At 43.9% G+C, this 17,891-nt stretch overlaps 2 protein-coding genes across 2 annotated transcripts in view; both read left to right on the forward strand.

Annotated features, from left to right (window-relative positions):
- Nucleotides 1–17,891, forward strand: part of apaf1 (apoptotic peptidase activating factor 1) — a 129,527-nt gene that overhangs the window by 79,584 nt on the left and 32,052 nt on the right. The window lies entirely within an intron of this gene.
- LOC306916085 (NACHT, LRR and PYD domains-containing protein 3-like) overlaps nt 1–17,891 on the forward strand; it is a 73,995-nt gene that overhangs the window by 11,270 nt on the left and 44,834 nt on the right. Inside the window, exons 6-12 of the mRNA XM_079493819.1 lie at nt 3,090–3,148; nt 3,462–5,328; nt 7,035–7,208; nt 8,298–8,471; nt 8,551–8,706; nt 9,648–9,697; nt 10,757–11,405. Coding sequence (XP_079349945.1) covers nt 3,090–3,148; nt 3,462–5,328; nt 7,035–7,208; nt 8,298–8,471; nt 8,551–8,706; nt 9,648–9,697; nt 10,757–11,405 — 3,129 coding nt within the window. The remainder of the gene's footprint in view (nt 1–3,089; nt 3,149–3,461; nt 5,329–7,034; nt 7,209–8,297; nt 8,472–8,550; nt 8,707–9,647; nt 9,698–10,756; nt 11,406–17,891) is intronic.

The raw sequence follows: 17,891 nt of genomic DNA on the forward strand, positions 1-17,891 counted from the left end.
TATAAATATTTCATATTTCATTAATTTTTGGAACAAAATGCCTCAAATCATCCAATTGCCATCAAAGGCGTAAGAAGAAATGGCACCCTTTTCACATTGGCTTATTATAGCGCCACCAGGAGGCCACAACCTGACCTGCCCTGGTGGAGTCCTGTGCCCCAAGGGGCACTTTTTCTAGTTTTCTGCTGTTTTTCTTGTTGCTGCTATGAATCCCAAGTCTTATACTTGTATAATGTGATGTGAAAATATTGAATCTTGAAATATCCATTCACATGATAATTGTAGAAATCTTTATGATTCCAGAAGTCTCCACCACAGAGCAGAGTCTCCAACACCCAGCCTTCTGTCTGTGAAGAGTGACTGGTCTAGAGACCTTCCTCATAACTTCAGTAATGAACCTGGACCTCCTGATACACAGTATGTCAATCCTCCTGTACAATATACACAACAATAAAACTAACAAACAAACAAACAATGTCATTCCCAGCTAAACAGTACAGTAAGAATGTTTTTGACAGAATATTGATTGATATTTGATCCACACTTTGTACTCTGGTTTTGCGAGCCGACCTGTTGCGTCAGACTGAAATATTCTGATGGATTGTACGTAACGTTGCCGTCAGACACAATCCAGCTACACATCTCCATTTCTCTACTGTTGAGGATCTCTAGGGGGCGCTAGCCCCTCCCAATGCATGGCTTTCTGAAATTACGTCATGTGGCAACTAAGGCTATGGACTTTAATGTTTGTTTATTAGAGCCTAATTATTTAATAACCTGTCGCCAGTGTTGGGTCTGCTACATGTCATGTAGCTTAACTTGCCCAACACTGGTTTTAATTAATTGTCTCCACCAGGCCGAAGGCATGGGGAGAGTATGTTTTGCACTCCGGCACCGTCAACCCGGTCGATGCCAAACTTTGCACACACACTCCCTTGATGCCAACAATGAACCTCTGCCCCAAATTTTCCAGAACGGCCTGTTATAGCACCACCAGGAGGCCGACTTTTGTAAAACACATTTTTTGATTTTACTCCTCCATATTTCGTTCAAAAATCCCGCAAATCGTTTCACAGTATCTCTATAGTCATGTGTTCAAGGCAGATCTTTCCGATATTTGATATTCCATCCTAAATGGCTAACATTGGCTTTCAAAATTTGCAGGATTGGCCCGTTTTGAACAAAAAGCCTCAAATCATGAACGCAGCGTCCAATTTACGTGAAATCTTTCACAGACTGTCCTACTAGGCTGAGGAATATATCCCACCCTTTTCACATTGGCCTGTTATAGCGCCACCAACAGGTGGATTTTTGCAAAACACATTTTTGAAAAAAAAATGCCTCAAATCATCCAATTTCCGTCCAAGGCGTAAGAAGAAATGGCACCTTTTTCACATTGGCCTATTATAGCGCCACCAGGAGGCCACAACCTGACCTGCCCTCGTGGAGTCCTGTGCCCCAAGGGGCACTTTATCTAGTTTATTATGTTCATATTTTCTGCGGTTTTTCTTGTTGCTGCTATGAATCCCAAGTCTTATACTTGTATAATGTGATGTGAAAATATGGAATCTTTAAATATCCATTCACATGATAATTGTAGAAAACATCTGTATGATTCCAGAAGTCTCCACCACAGAGCAGAGTCTCCAACACCCAGCCTTCTGTCTGTGAAGAGTGACCGGTCTAGAGACATTCCTCCTAACTTCAGTAATGAACCTGGACCTCCACGCGCTAAGTATGTGAATTCTCCTGTACAATATACAACAATAAATCAAACAAACAAAGAACAATGCCATTTCACAGCTGAACAGTAGATTAACACATTTATTGCCCGGGGTTATTTAATCCATTAATAAAATGTGCCCAGCGATTTATAGCCACGGAGCACTTTTACCGACGGACCGGATGTTATCCCGGATGTGGATGTAGCAGCTAGATGTAGCCAAAACACTCTAAACGCGATCGACAACAACGGGAGGTTTTATTAATTCTATCATGACTAGATTAGACGGAATGATTTAGATCGCGAGTTATTAACATGACGTCCCACTGTTGCGCAACATCGAGGATTGCGCAACAGGCGCTCCCAGGCTGTGGAGCGATTTTGATATCATAATCTCCGTCGTTTTAATCAATCTCCGTCCTGGGCATCAGACCGTACTATGGGCCCCCAACCTGTTTTAAAGAATATTTTTGACAGAATATTGATTGATATTTGATCCACACTTTGTCCTCTGGTTTTGCGAGTCGACCTGTTGCGTCAGACTGAAATATTCTGATGGATTGTGCGCAACGTTGCGGTCGGACACAATCCAGCTACGCATCTCCATTTCTCAACTGTTGAGGATCACTAGGGGGCGCTAGCCCCTCCAATGCATGGCTTTCTGAAATTACATCATGTGGCAACCAAGTCTATGGACTTTAATGTTTGTTTATTAGAGCCTAATTATCAATAACCTGTCGCCAGTGTTGGGTCAGCTACATGTAGCTTAACACTGGTTTCATATTATTATAAATATTATAAATATTTCATATTTCATTAATTTTTGGAACAAAATGCCTCAAATCATCCAATTGCCATCAAAGGCGTAAGAAGAAATGGCACCCTTTTCACATTGGCTTATTATAGCGCCACCAGGAGGCCACAACCTGACCTGCCCTGGTGGAGTCCTGTGCCCCAAGGTGCACTTTTTCTAGTTTTCTGCTGTTTTTCTTGTTGCTGCTATGAATCCCAAGTCTTATACTTGTATAATGTGATGTGAAAATATTGAATCTTGAAATATTCATTCACATGATAATTGTAGAAAACATCTGTATGATTCCAGAAGTCTCCACCACAGAGCAGAGTCTCCAACACCCAGCCTTCTGTCTGTGAAGAGTGACCGGTCTAGAGACATTCCTCCTAACTTCAGTAATGAACCTGGACCTCCACGCGCTAAGTATGTGAATTCTCCTGTACAATATACAACAATAAATCAAACAAACAAAGAACAATGCCATTTCACAGCTGAAAAGTAGATTAATACGCTCCTTTCCGCACTTCATTTACACCTTAAACTATCTACTATCTATTGTCTTCATCTCAACAGAGAGACATTCACGACCTCACCTGGACAGAAGACATTCAGTCAAACCACATCTGGACACAGTAAGACTGGACAACGTTTTACACTCATTAACATTTAATATCAATTAATGAAATGTTTAAATGGCAGCAGGCTCATCAGATTAAATATACTTGTTGTATTCCTGTATCAATATCCAAATACTGATGATAAACATATACATTTAGACTAAAACAAATGATCCAATGTTATTTATTTTAGACCTTTTATTTTTGTTTTCTTTTACAAAGTTAGATTTTCTGGAGGATATTTAATACATAGTTTTAATTACATGGTATGTTCAAGTTGTAAATGAAGCATAATGTTTAACATGTATTAATTGTCTTCTCATATCAGATGTCAGTCTGCAGGAGGATTTAAAGGTCTATAAGGTCACTTTTGACGGTCTGGATCGTGTGGCATACGTCACTGAACTGCCCTCCTCCCTCTCCAACATCTACACAGACCTCCACCTATCAGCGGGAGGGACTGAAGGGGTTAATCAGCAACATGAGGTGTGGCAGCTTGAGACCGCCTCCAACATGAAGACCCTCCATGACATCCTAATCAAGTGCCGTGCCATCTTTAAGACCCTCCTCCCTGGCAGAGACACACCCAGCAGCAGAGTTCTGACCAATGGCATCGCTGGCATCGGAAAGACATTCTCTGTGCGTAAGTTCGCTCTGGACTGGGCAAGAGGTTTGGAGAACCAAGACATCATTCTCCTGGTTCTCTTCTCATTCCGGGAGCTGAACTTGGTCCGAGATGAGCAGCACAGTCTTCTCTCACTGATCCATGTTTTCCATCCAACGTTAAAGAAGGTCACAGCAGAGCAGCTCGCTGCCTGGAAAGTTGGCTTCATCTTCGATGGTCTCGATGAAAGCAGGTTTCCGCTGAAATTCGAGAACATTGACGTCGATTCTGATGTCTTCGACAACAATGACGTCGTCTCTGATGTCACGGTGACATCATCGGTGGGCGTGCTGCTGACGAACCTCATCAAGGGGAATCTGCTACCCTCTGCTCTCCTCTGGATAACCACCAGACCTGCAGCAGCCAATCAGATCCCTCCTGCATGCGTTGACATGGTGACAGAAATACGAGGGTTCACAGACCCCCAGAAGGAGGAGTTCTTCAGGAAGATGTTCAGTGATGATGAGGAGCTGGCCAGCACCATCATCTCACACGTGAAGACATCAAAGAGCATCCACATCATGTGTCACATCCCAGTCTTCTGTTGGATGACCGCTACCGTTGTGGAGGACCTGGTGAAGACAGACGAGACAGGACAGCTGCCCAAGAACCTGACCGGGATGTTCAGCCACTTTGTGTCGCTCCAGATGAAGAGGAAAAAGATGAAGTATGGCGAGACTCAGGAGGTGAAAAGAAAAGAAAAGAAAAAGAAAAAAAACAAAAAAGAGAGAATCAGAGAAAGAAGAAAAGGGGAGACTGACATGGAAGTTCTCCTGAAGCTGGCCAGGCTGGCGTTTGAACATCTGGAGAAAGGCAGCGTCATGTTCTACCAAGAGGACCTGGAAGAGTGTGGTCTCGATGTGAACGACGCTGCGCTGTACTCGGGAGTGTGCACAGAGATCTTCAAAGAAGAGACTGTGCAATCTCAGAGAAAGGTCTACAGCTTTGTTCATCTGAGCATCCAGGAGTTCCTGGCTGCAGTCTACCTGTTCCACTGTTTCACACAGAGGAACATGAAGGTACTGAAGACATTCCTGGTAGATGATGTCAGTTCCTTGGAGGACTTCCTGCAGAGAGCCATCGAAAAAGCCATGAAGAGTAAGAACGGCCACCTGGACCTCTTTGTCCGCTTCCTTCATGGCCTCTCACTGCAGTCCAACCAGAGTCTGTTAGGAGGCCTGCTGGGCGAGACAGAGAACAGTCCAGAGAGCATCCAGAGAGTCATCAACAACCTGAAGGAGATGACAAATAAAGATAGGAGTCTCTCTCCTGACAGATTCATCAACATCTTCCACTGTCTGATGGAGATGAACGACCACTCAGTACATCAGGAGATCCAACAGTACCTGAAGTCAGCAGACAGATCAAAGACACAACTGTCTGAGAGCCAGTGTTCAGCTCTGGCCTTCATGCTGCTGACGTCAGAGGAGGTTCTGGAGGAGTTGGACCTGCACCAATACAGCACACCAAGACTATCACCATGGGGGAGATTAAGTCTGGTCCCAGCTGTGAGGAACTGCAGAAAGGCTCGGTTAGTATAGTCATGTGAATAGAAAACCTATTAGAATAGAATCAATGTACCATCACACCTATCAAACACCTAATAAGTGTGTGTGTGTGTGTGTGTGTGTGTGTGTGTGTGTGTGTGTGTGTGTGTGTGTGTGTGTGTGTGTGTGTGTGTGTGTGTGTGTGTGTGTGTGTGTGTGTGTGTGTGTGTGTGTCACACTGTAGTATATACCCATTTTGGGCGGGAACCCCTTTTGGTGTTTTAACTAAGCATTATGTTATACTTTAGCTATTGAAAAATAGCAGATCTACAAGCTCATAGCGCGGCACCGAGTGGCGCGCTACGAGCTTGTAGATCTGCTATTTTTGAAAAATCGTGAAAATGTAGTGCAAAGCTTTGAATAGATTATTTCAGAGCGAACGTTTTTAACTCAAATCTTTGCTTACGGGGGGTCCCTGGAACAACATACAAACGGTGGCATATTACATATACTTTTTGGGGTCCTTCATATGAAATATTGAGCACCACTGATACAGAAATATGGTTTTTCAGAAAATTCAAAAATATATTTTTTAAATTTCGATGTATCAGGCCTAAATGGGTTAATACAGATTATCTGTCTTTCACTTTTATGTTTTCTGGTTCCCTGTTCTTATATGACCTGTCAATATCTGACCAACTAGACTGTTCTTATATGACCTGTCAATATCTGACCAACTAGACTGTTCTTATATGACCTGTCAATATCTGACCAACTAGACTGTTCTTATATGACCTGTCAATATCTGACCAACTAGACTGTTCTTATATGACCTGTCAATATCTGACCAACTAGACTGTTCTTATATGACCTGTCAATATCTGACCAACTAGGCTGTTCTTATATGACCTGTCAATATCTGACCAACTAGACTGTTCTTATATGACCTGTCAATATCTGACCAACTAGACTGTTCTTATATGACCTGTCAATATCTGACCAACTAGACTGTTCTTATATGACCTGTCAATATCTGACCAACTAGACTGTTCTTATATGACCTGTCAATATCTGACCAACTAGACTGTTCTTATATGACCTGTCAATATCTGACCAACTAGACTGTTCTTATATGACCTGTCAATATCTGACCATCTAGACTGTTCTTATATGACCTGTCAATATCTGACCAACTAGACTGTTCTTATATGACCTGTCAATATCTGACCAACTAGACTGTTCTTATATGACCTGTCAATATCTGACCAACTAGACTGTTCTTATATGACCTGTCAATATCTGACCAACTAGACTGTTCTTATATGACCTGTCAATATCTGACCAACTAGACTGTTCTTATATGACCTGTCAATATCTGACCAACTAGACTGTTCTTATATGACCTGTCAATATCTGACCAACTAGACTGTTCTTATATGACCTGTCAATATCTGACCAACTAGACTGTTCTTATATGACCTGTCAATATCTGACCAACTAGACTGTTCTTATATGACCTGTCAATATCTGACCAACTAGACTGTTCTTATATGACCTGTCAATATCTGACCAACTAGACTGTTCTTATATGACCTGTCAATATCTGACCAACTAGACTGTTCTTATATGACCTGTCAATATCTGACCAACTAGATTGTACATCATTTACATTTATAGTTAATTTCCTTGAACATGAATTTGATATAATCTGTGTTGATAATCACTGATTTTACATAATCTACATTTTCAGACTTGTTGGCTGTCAACTCCAAAAGGCAGAATATGAGATTGTGTGTTCAGCTCTCAGCTCTAATCCTTCACATCTAAGAGAATTGGACATCAGTTATAATAACATAACGGATCCATCCATGGACCTGCTCTCTGCTGCATTGAAGAGTCCAAACTGTCAACTGGAGATACTGAGGTCACATTATTATTTAGATTAGTTCTGTTTTATTATTTATTGTTTGATTATAACAATAAGAGTGTGAATAAAGTTGACATCATGGTATCCCACACCGATTAGAATAATATTATGGTCAGATGTTGTGTTGTCTAGTTCACACTCTCACATCACAATGCTACGGTACAGTAACTACAATATGTGATCCATCATGGCTGCTAGGGAATTATCATTATCAATGCTACGGTACAGTAACTACAATATGTGATCCATCATGGCTGCTAGGGAATTATCAATGCTACGGTACAGTAACTACAATATGTGATCCATCATGGCTGCTAGGGAATTATCATTATCAATGCTACGGTATAGTAACTACAATATGTGATCCATCATGGCTGCTAGGGAATTATCATTATCAATGCTACGGTACAGTAACTACAATATGTGATCCATCATGGCTGCTAGGGAATTATCATTATCAATGCTACTGTACAGTAACTACAATATGTGATCCATCATGGCTGCTAGGGAATTATCATTATCAATGCTACGGTACAGTAACTACAATATTTGATCCATCATGGCTGCTAGGGAATTATCAATGCTACGGTACAGTAACTACAATATGTGATCCATCATGGCTGCTAGGGGATTATCATTATCAATGCTACGGTACAGTAACTACAATATGTGATCCATCATGGCTGCTAGGGAATTATCATTATCAATGCTACGGTACAGTAACTACAATATTTGATCCATCATGGCTGCTAGGGAATTATCAATGCTACGGTACAGTAACTACAATATGTGATCCATCATGGCTGCTAGGGAATTATCATTATCAATGCTACGGTACAGTAACTACAATATGTGATCCATCATGGCTGCTAGGGAATTATCATTATCAATGCTACGGTACAGTAACTACAATATGTGAACTAACAGTTCAGGTACAGGTACAGTTATTACAGTATGTAGAGCCATGTTGACGCGCACACACACACACACACACACACACACACACACACACACACACATACACACATACACACACGCACCCCAAAACTGTGATATTCAATCCAGATATTTCATGTGTAATTACAGACTTGCTGGCTGCACCTTCACACAGGCAGGATTTGAAGTTCTGCTCTCAGCTCTCAGCTCTAATCTTCTCCATCTGAGAGAATTGGACCTCAGTTTCATCTGCCTGCAGGAATCGCAACTGCTCCAGCTCTCTGCGTTACTGAAGAGTCCACAGTGTAGACTGCAGATCCTGGGGTAAATAATGTGTGTTCTCTCTGTGTGGATCTCTACTTGAACATCAACAGCACTTTGTTAAATGTGTATTTCTCTGCAGGTTGTCAGGCTGTGGAGTCACAGAGGAAGGCTGTTCTTCTCTGGCTTCAGCTGTGACCTCCAACCCCTCCTCCCAGCTGAAACAGCTGGACTTGAACTTCAGCCACTTAGGAGACTCTGCTCTGAAGGAGCTGTCTGCTGCTCTGGAGACTGTCAAGTGAGTCGACTATAGGACTGTGTCCATGTTGGTCAGTAGACTATAGGACTGTGTCCATGTTGGTCAGTAGACTATAGGACTGTGTCCATGTTGGTCAGTGAGTCGACTATAGGACTGTGTCCATGTTGGTCAGTCAGTAGACTATAGGACTGTGTCCATGTTGGTCAGTAGGCTATAGGACTGTGTCCATGTTGGTCAGTGAGTCGACTATAGGACTGTGTCCATGTTGGTCAGTGAGTCGACTATAGGACTGTGTCCATGTTGGTCAGTGAGTCGACTATAGGACTGTGTCCATGTTGGTCAGTGAGTCGACTATAGGACTGTGTCCATGTTGGTCAGTAGACTATAGGACTGTGTCCATGTTGGTCAGTAGACTATAGGACTGTGTCCATGTTGGTCAGTAGACTATAGGACTGTGTCCATGTTGGTCAGTAGACTATAGGACTGTGTCCATGTTGGTCAGTGAGGCGACTATAGGACTGTGTCCATGTTGGTCAGTGAGTCGACTATAGGACTGTGTCCATGTTGGTCAGTAGACTATAGGACTGTGTCCATGTTGGTCAGTAGACTATAGGACTGTGTCCATGTTGGTCAGTAGACTATAGGACTGTGTCAATGTTGGTCAGTAGACTATAGGACTGTCCATGTTGGTCAGTAGACTATAGGACTGTGTCCATGTTGGTCAGTAGACTATAGGACTGTGTCCATGTTGGTCAGTAGACTATAGGACTGTGTCCATGTTGGTCAGTGAGTCGACTATAGGACTGTGTCCATGTTGGTCAGTGAGTCGACTATAGGACTGTGTCCATGTTGGTCAGTGAGTCGACTAGAATGATGACAAAATGTGTTTAGTAAATATTTGGTGGGACTAAAACAGGCCGGTGTGAGACATTAAGCAGCAGAGGTTTTGACTTGATTCATTGTTGTTCTACTTCCTACAGTGTGAATCATGGAGGAGAACACTGGACTAAACCTCAACTCCTTACAACATGTGAGTCAGTCTGTCTGTCTGTCTGTCTGTCTGTCTGTGTCTGTACGTCTGTACGTCTGTACGCCTGTCTGTCTGTACGCCTGTCTGTCTGTACGCCTGTCTGTACGCCTGTCTGTACGCCTGTCTGTCTGTCATGAACACATCTGTGTCACTAGCTTTAGTTTTAACCACTTTAGCCATTATTAAACTTTAGCACATATACAAGCTTGTAGCGCAGCACTCTACGAGCTTGTAGATCTGCTATTTGTTTCTTTTGTACTTGAAAATGCGTGCAAATCTTTGAATATATATATATATATTCTTTCACAGCAAACGTTTCTAACTCATATTTGCTTCTGGGCGGGTCCCTGGTACAACATATGTTCAGATGAACCAATGTGGCCAATTACATACGTGAAACTGATATAGAAACAAACTTTTCGTTTTTGTAGAATCTGGTCTCAGGTCTTAATTTCTCAGGGATCTATCCTCGGACCCTCCAGGGACCCTCCTTGGAACCCCTCCAGGGGTCCTTGGAGGGGTTCCAGCCTTCCAGGGGTCCTTGGGGGGGTTCCAGGGGTCCTTGAGGGGGTTCCAGGGGGTCCCCAGCTAAATGTGTTAATTCAGCATCACACTCATCTTAAACACTTTATCCATATTTTATACGTTGGCTATTTAAAAATAGCAGATCTACAAGCTCACAGCGCATCACTGTGTGCCGTGCTGCAAACTTGTACATCTGCTGCTTTTTTAAGTTGTGTGTGTGTGTGTGTGTGTGTGTGTGTGTGTGTGTGTGTGTGTGTGTGTGTGTGTGTGTGTGTGTGTGTGTGTGTGTGTGTGTGTGTGTGTGTGTGTGTGTGTGTGTGTGTGTGTGTGTGTGTGTGTGTGTGTGTGCGCGTGCACACACACACACACACACACACATGCGTGCCTGCGTTAGCCTGGCTAATAAACCAGACCGAATCAGCTGTTGGCAAAAAAAATTGACAGTGTGATTTGAGTCTGGCTTATTAGCCAGGCTACGACTGCATTATTCAGTAAATGATGTATTTAATGTTTACTGTGTTGTTTTCTCATCAGATTTCCAGAGTCTCACACTGGACACAAACACAACACACAGAAACCTCTCTCTGTCTGAGAACAACAGGCAGGTGACACGGGATGGTCAGGATCATTCATATCCTGATCATCCTGACAGGTTTGAGTTCTGGCCTCAGGTTCTGAGTTCAGAGGGGCTGGATGAACGCTGCTACAGTGAGATGGAGTTCAGTGGAACGGTTGGGATAGGAGTGACTGACAGAGACATCAGTAGGAAAGGAGAGGGTCAGGACTGTTGGCTTGGAATGAATAAACAGTCCTGGAGTCTGCTCTGTAGAGAGGCTCACCATGGTAACGTTTACTGTGTCACACACAATAGTAAGGTCACTCTCCTTCCTATCCGTCCCTCTGGCTCCAACAGAGTAGCAGTGTATCTGGACCGTCCCGCTGGGACTCTGTCCTTCTACAGAGTGTTAGAGGACACTCTGACACACCTGTACACCTTCCAGAACTCATTCACTGGACCTCTATACGCTGGGTTCTTTTTTTCCACTGACTCCTCTGTGTCTCTGTGTGAGGACAGACAGGCTGTGAGGACAGACAGACAGGCTGTGAGGACAGACAGACAGGCTGTGAGGACAGACAGACAGGCTGTGAGGACAGACAGACAGGCTGTGAGGACAGACAGACAGTGTGTTGTATCATAATGTAATAATCAGGAACAGGTGTGGTGGTGGTGGGGGGGGTGTTTACATAATCAATATGTTTTGGTTTCCATGGGGTCACTGTTAGGGTCATCTGGGGTCACCGTTAGGGTCATCTTGGGTCACCGTTAGGGTCATCTTGGGTCACCGTTAGGGTCATCTGGGGTCACTGTTAGGGTCATCTGGGGTCGTTGACATGTAAAAGTAGCACAGTGGTTCTCAACCTGTGGGTCGAGACCCAACATGTTTTTTCTTAAGATTAGTTTTTGGCTTTGTCTGCCTTTATTGATTATTATTATTATTAGTGAAGACGGACAGGAAAGAGAGAGAGAGGGAGAGAGAGAAGGGGAGAGACACGCAGCAAAGGTCGTCATGAACGGGACTCGAACACACGACACGCTGTCAGGCCAGAGTCTATATGTGGCATGATGCGCCTGGACCGCTAGGCCAGTGGGTGCCTCCCCCCCCCCTCCCCGCTAGGCCAGTGGGTGCCTCCCCCCCACCTCCCCGCTAGGCCAGTGGGTGCCTCCCCCCCACCTCCCCGCTAGGCCAGTGGGTGCCTCCCCCCCCCTCCCCGCTAGGCCAGTGGGTACCTCCCCGCTAGGCCAGTGGGTGCCTCCCCCCCCACCTCCCCGCTAGGCCTGTGGGTGCCTCCCCGCTAGGCCAGTGGGTGCCTCCCCCCCACCTCCCCGCTAGGCCAGTGGGTGCCTCCCCCCCACCTCCCCGCTAGGCCAGTGGGTGCCTCCCCCCTCACCTCCCTGCTAGGCCAGTGGGTGCCTCCCCCCCACCTCCCCGCTAGGCCAGTGGGTGCCTCCCCCCCACCTCCCCGCTAGGCCAGTGGGTGCCCCCACCTCCCCGCCAGACCAGTGGGTGCCCCCCCCCCCCCCCCACCTCCCCGCTAGGCCAGTGGGTGCCCCCCCCCCACCTCCCCGCTAGGCCAGTGGGTGCCCCCCCCCCCCCCCCCCCCACCTCCCCGCTAGACCAGTGGGTGCCTCCCCCCCACCTCCCCGCTAGGCCAGTGGGTGCCTCCCCCCCACCTCCCCGCTAGGCCAGTGGGTGCCTCCCCCCCCACCTCCCCAGATGACAGTGAATGACAATTGAATGACTTTAAAGAGCTTTTTTCATACGTCAAAGAAACACGCACACACACACACACGCACGCATGCACACACACACACACACACACACGCACGCACAGTGTGATGTGCATTGGGTCCAGACGTCCAGTTGGTTCAAATGGAACCAAATGGACCGCGAGGGCGCACGGCACCTCCAATAAACATCCACCGAATCCACTTCTCTCCAACTGAGCCGTGCCCTGAGAGACAAAGACTTTGAGAAGCACTGATGAAGCCTATTATATACTGTATATGCTGTTATCTTATATAACTATATATGTGTCGTCACAATGCTGTTATATTATATATAACTATGAGTTCTCATGCTTTCGTTGTACTTATACTGTTCCATTTGCGGACGATATTTGATAAATGTTTGGGGACATTTAAATACCGCTGAGACCCGCTAGAGTGTCTCAGCCCTGCGGTCGCTTCTCGCCTTGGCCTTTAAGAAGTCTTACTGGTATAACTATATATTTGTTGTCACAATGTTGAATACCCTGTTATATTAGAAATGTATTGATTAAAAGCATATTTACATTTCAGAGACAAGAGACAACTTTCTTTTGTATTTTTGTTTTTAATACAGTACCTCTGTGATGAATTACAATGGAGTTAAGCAAATTAATGTTAACATGGGTTAGTATTAGGAATGTTTTCATCGTGGTCACAAATACTATATCTCTGCTGACTGTCGGGAGGAAACCTGATAACTCGGGGCAGCGGTGGCCTAAGGGTTAGAGGAGCGCCCTTGTTGCCAAAAGGTTGCCGGTTCGATTCCCCGGACGGGCGGGAAAAATCTGTGTGGGGAAGTGATTGTCATCACTCACCCAACACCGCTGAAGTGCCTTTGAGCAAGGCACTGAACCCCCAACTGCTCCCCCTGGAGCTGCTTAGTGGCCAACAGTATAAGACTGTGGTTGTACTGGTCAGCTCCCAGGTTTTAGTGTGTGTGTGTGTGTGTGTGTGTGCGCGCGTTTCTATGTGCAGGGCGTTGCTGAAAATGAGCACCTGTGCTCAGCTACTTCCCTGGGTAAATAAAGGATTTTTAAAAAAAAATCCAAAATGTTCATTTTTCAGGAAATGAAAAATATACATTTTTCAGGAAATTAAGAAAACCTTTATATTTTTTAAAAACAAAGCAATACAGCCTCATCAAAGTTGGTGTTGTGACTTTATATACTGTCAATTACTTCCATGAGAGGGGGAGAGGTGAAGGAGTTAGCTAGCCTGGGTAAACCCCTCGCCAGATTTGCAACCCTCCTGGCAGAATGAAATGTTGTCCAGCAGGGGGAGTGGGTTTACCCAGGCTAGGAGTTAGCTGCTTTAGCAGACAGTTTGAGAGGGGGGGAGGTGGTGGAGTTAGTTGTTTTAGCAGACAGTTTTAGGGTCCAATGGAGTTATGAGGTTTTGTCCAAAGCACTTTTTACTACTTTCCATTGGTTCAACATTTTCGAAACAACACACAGAGAGTAAAGGGTGTTCAATAGCACTGATTTATGAAACAACACACAGACGTAAAGGGTGTTCAATAGCACTGGTTTATGAAACAACACACAGACGTAAAGGGTGTTCAATAGCACTGATTTATGAAACAACACACAGACGTAAAGGGTGTTCAATAGCACTGATTTATGAAACAACACACAGACGTAAAGGGTGTTCAATAGCACTGATTTATGAAACAACACACAGACGTAAAGGGTGTTCAATAGCACTGATTTATGAAACAACACACAGACGTAAAGGGTGTTCAATAGCACTGATTTATGAAACAACACACAGACGTAAAGGGTGTTCAATAGCACTGATTTATGAAACAACACACAGACGTAAAGGGTGTTCAATAGCACTGATTTATGAAACAACACACAGACGTAAAGGGTGTTCAATAGCACTGGTTTATGAAACAACACACAGACGTAAAGGGTGTTCAATAGCACTGATTTATGAAACAACACACAGACGTAAAGGGTGTTCAATAGCACTGATTTATGAAACAACACACAGACGTAAAGGGTGTTCAATAGCACTGATTTATGAAACAACACACAGACGTAAAGGGTGTTCAATAGCACTGATTTATGAAACAACACACAGACGTAAAGGGTGTTCAATAGCACTGATTTATGAAACAACACACAGACGTAAAGGGTGTTCAATAGCACTGATTTATGAAACAACACACAGACGTAAAGGGTGTTCAATAGCACTGGTTTATGAAACAACACACAGACGTAAAGGGTGTTCAATAGCACTGATTTATGCCACACAAAAGAAATCAAAAACCTATAAAATGTAGTTCTGAGGTTTCCTCCTGACAGCAACGGTATGAATCTCATATTGACTGGATAATGGAACAGAACCACAACACCCCGAAGGTGCAGCAAGGCTTAACCCATTTAGGCCTGAAAAAAATGTCTTCTAAATCCTGACAGTTTATCTGAAATACCTCATGTTTCTAGGCCTATATCACTCAATATTTCATGTCAAGGACCCCAAAAATTATCTGTAATTGGCCTCTGAGACCCCCATCTGAAAATATGTTGTTCCAGGGACCCCCCCCCCCCCCCCCCCCCCAGAAGCAAAGATTTGAGTTAAAAACGTTTGTTCTGAAAAAAAATATTCGAAATTTGAGGCACATTTTCACGATTTAAAAAAAATAGCAGATCTACAAGCTCGTAGCGCGCCACCGAGTGGCGCGCTACGAGCTTGTAGATCTGCTATTTTTCAATAGCTAAATTATAACATGTTTAAAACACCAAAAGGGGTTCCCGCCCAAAATGGGTTAAGGTGCACAATAGTAATTAGTTATAACTTTCTGACAACAGAGAAACTATATTATTAATCCTTTGTTACAATTTCATGGTAAAACACAATGTGGTATGATTCTCTGGAACAGTGGTTCCCAAACTTTGACCATGTCGAGGACCCCCCAAATGGACACTAATGAGCCCCACGGACCCCCCTTTGACCATGTCGAGGACCCCCCAAATGGACACTAATGAGCCCCACGGACCCCCCTTTGACCATGTCGAGGACCCCCCAAATGGACACTAATGAGCCCCACGGACCCCCCTTTGACCATGTCGAGGACCCCCCAAATGGACACTAATGAGCCCCACGGACCCCCATTTGAAAAAGATATGCCAGGGACCCCCCATAAGAGAAGATTTCTAGCAATGACTCTCAACCCGTTTCATTTCAAGGACCCCCCAGTTTGACATGCATTAGTCTACGGACCCCCCATTTAATGGCATTTCTATCTCTGAGACCCCCCCCCCCCCCCCCCCCCCCACAATTTATATTGTAAAATCAATGTTAATGTAACTCTCAGAGTTACAAATTTAACCACACTCTGAGAGTGGACTAACGAGTCCATTTGGTTCCATTTGTACACTCTCAGAGTTACAGACCCACAAGGGTCCATTTGGTTCCAAACTATCATTTAGCTGGGGGACCCACCTGGAACTGCCTCAGGGACCCCTGGGGGTCCCCGGACCCCACTTTGGGAACCACTGCTCTGGAACATATAAACACAACATCAAACTGCAATTAATAAAATGCCACCGTTGGTCAATTTCATGTTGTTTAAACATAAACGCATCTTCTTTCTTCTCACTGTTTGAGGACGGGGAGCTCATTGGGCTTGAAGAACGCCTGGGTCAGACCCATGGAGAAGATGTACACTTTAGAATCCACAATGATCTGATCTTTAGAGATCAACTCTAGAGAGGAAGATGTACACTTTAGAATCCACAATGATCTGATCTTTAGAGATCAACTCTAGAGAGGAAGATGTACACTTTAGAATCCACAATGATCTGATCTTTAGAGATCAACTCTAGAGAGGAAGATGTACACTTTAGAATCCACAATGATCTGATCTTTAGAGATCAACTCTAGAGAGGAAGATGTACACTTTAGAATCCACAATGATCTGATCTTTAGAGATCAACTCTAGAGAGGAAGATGTACACTTTAGAATCCACAATGATCTGATCTTTAGAGATCAACTCTAGAGAGGAAGATGTACACTTTAGAATCCACAATGATCTGATCTTTAGAGATCAACTCTAGAGAGGAAGATGTACACTTTAGAATCCACAATGATCTGATCTTTAGAGATCAACTCTAGAGAGGAAGATGTACACTTTAGAATCCACAATGATCTGATCTTTAGAGATCAACTCTAGAGAGGAAGATGTACACTTTAGAATCCACAATGATCTGATCTTTAGAGATCAACTCTAGAGAGGAAGATGTACACTTTAGAATCCACAATGATCTGATCTTTAGAGATCAACTCTAGAGAGGAAGATGTACACTTTAGAATCCACAATGATCTGATCTTTAGAGATCAACTCTAGAGAGGAAGATGTACACTTTAGAATCCACAATGATCTGATCTTTAGAGATCAACTCTAGAGAGGAAGATGTACACTTTAGAATCCACAATGATCTGATCTTTAGAGATCAACTCTAGAGAGGAAGATGTACACTTTAGAATCCACAATGATCTGATCTTTAGAGATCAACTCTAGAGAGGAAGATGTACACTTTAGAATCCACAATGATCTGATCTTTAGAGATCAACTCTAGAGAGGAAGATGTACACTTTAGAATCCACAATGATCTGATCTTTAGAGATCAACTCTAGAGAGGAAGATGTACACTTTAGAATCCACAATGATCTGATCTTTAGAGATCAACTCTAGAGAGGAAGATGTACACTTTAGAATCCACAATGATCTGATCTTTAGAGATCAACTCTAGAGAGGAAACAACACCAGTTACAGTTCCACCAGTGGTTCCCAAACTGTGGTGCAGGTATCAGGATGTTTGGATTATGTTCTATGAATTGTCATTTCTGTTATAAGAGATTAAATGAACATGACGTGTGTTACGTGCCACGTAGTGTAGTTTGTGTAGGGTTGCTCTGTATTCCTCCCCTGTCTCTCCTTCCCTCCACACTCTCATTCTCTGCAGGTTTGAAGTCCCCAGTCACCTCATCTGTCAATCAGTTACCTGACTCCACCCTCATCCAATCACCACCACCTGCTGCCTATAAAAGGCTGAATCCCTCCTGGGCTCACTCTCTCAGTGCAGTTCATTTGTTTGTAGTCCTGTCCCTGCATCATTATTGTCTCCTTTTGTGTCCCAGAGCAAACCTTATGTTTTAGTGTATTGTTCTACTACTAATGTCAATTCTATACTATATGCCCTGCCTTGGGACAGGTAAGACAGAGGCCTCTATACATATAGGCACCATGTAGGTAGAACCTTGTTAAGCACACTAGGTAAGGGGTGTTTGCCACCACATGTATTTTGAACTAAGTTTTGGTTAGAGTAGTT

Source organism: Electrona antarctica (genome assembly GCF_951216825.1).
Source record: "Electrona antarctica genome assembly, chromosome: 23".
Classification (NCBI taxonomy): Eukaryota; Metazoa; Chordata; class Actinopteri; order Myctophiformes; family Myctophidae; genus Electrona; species Electrona antarctica.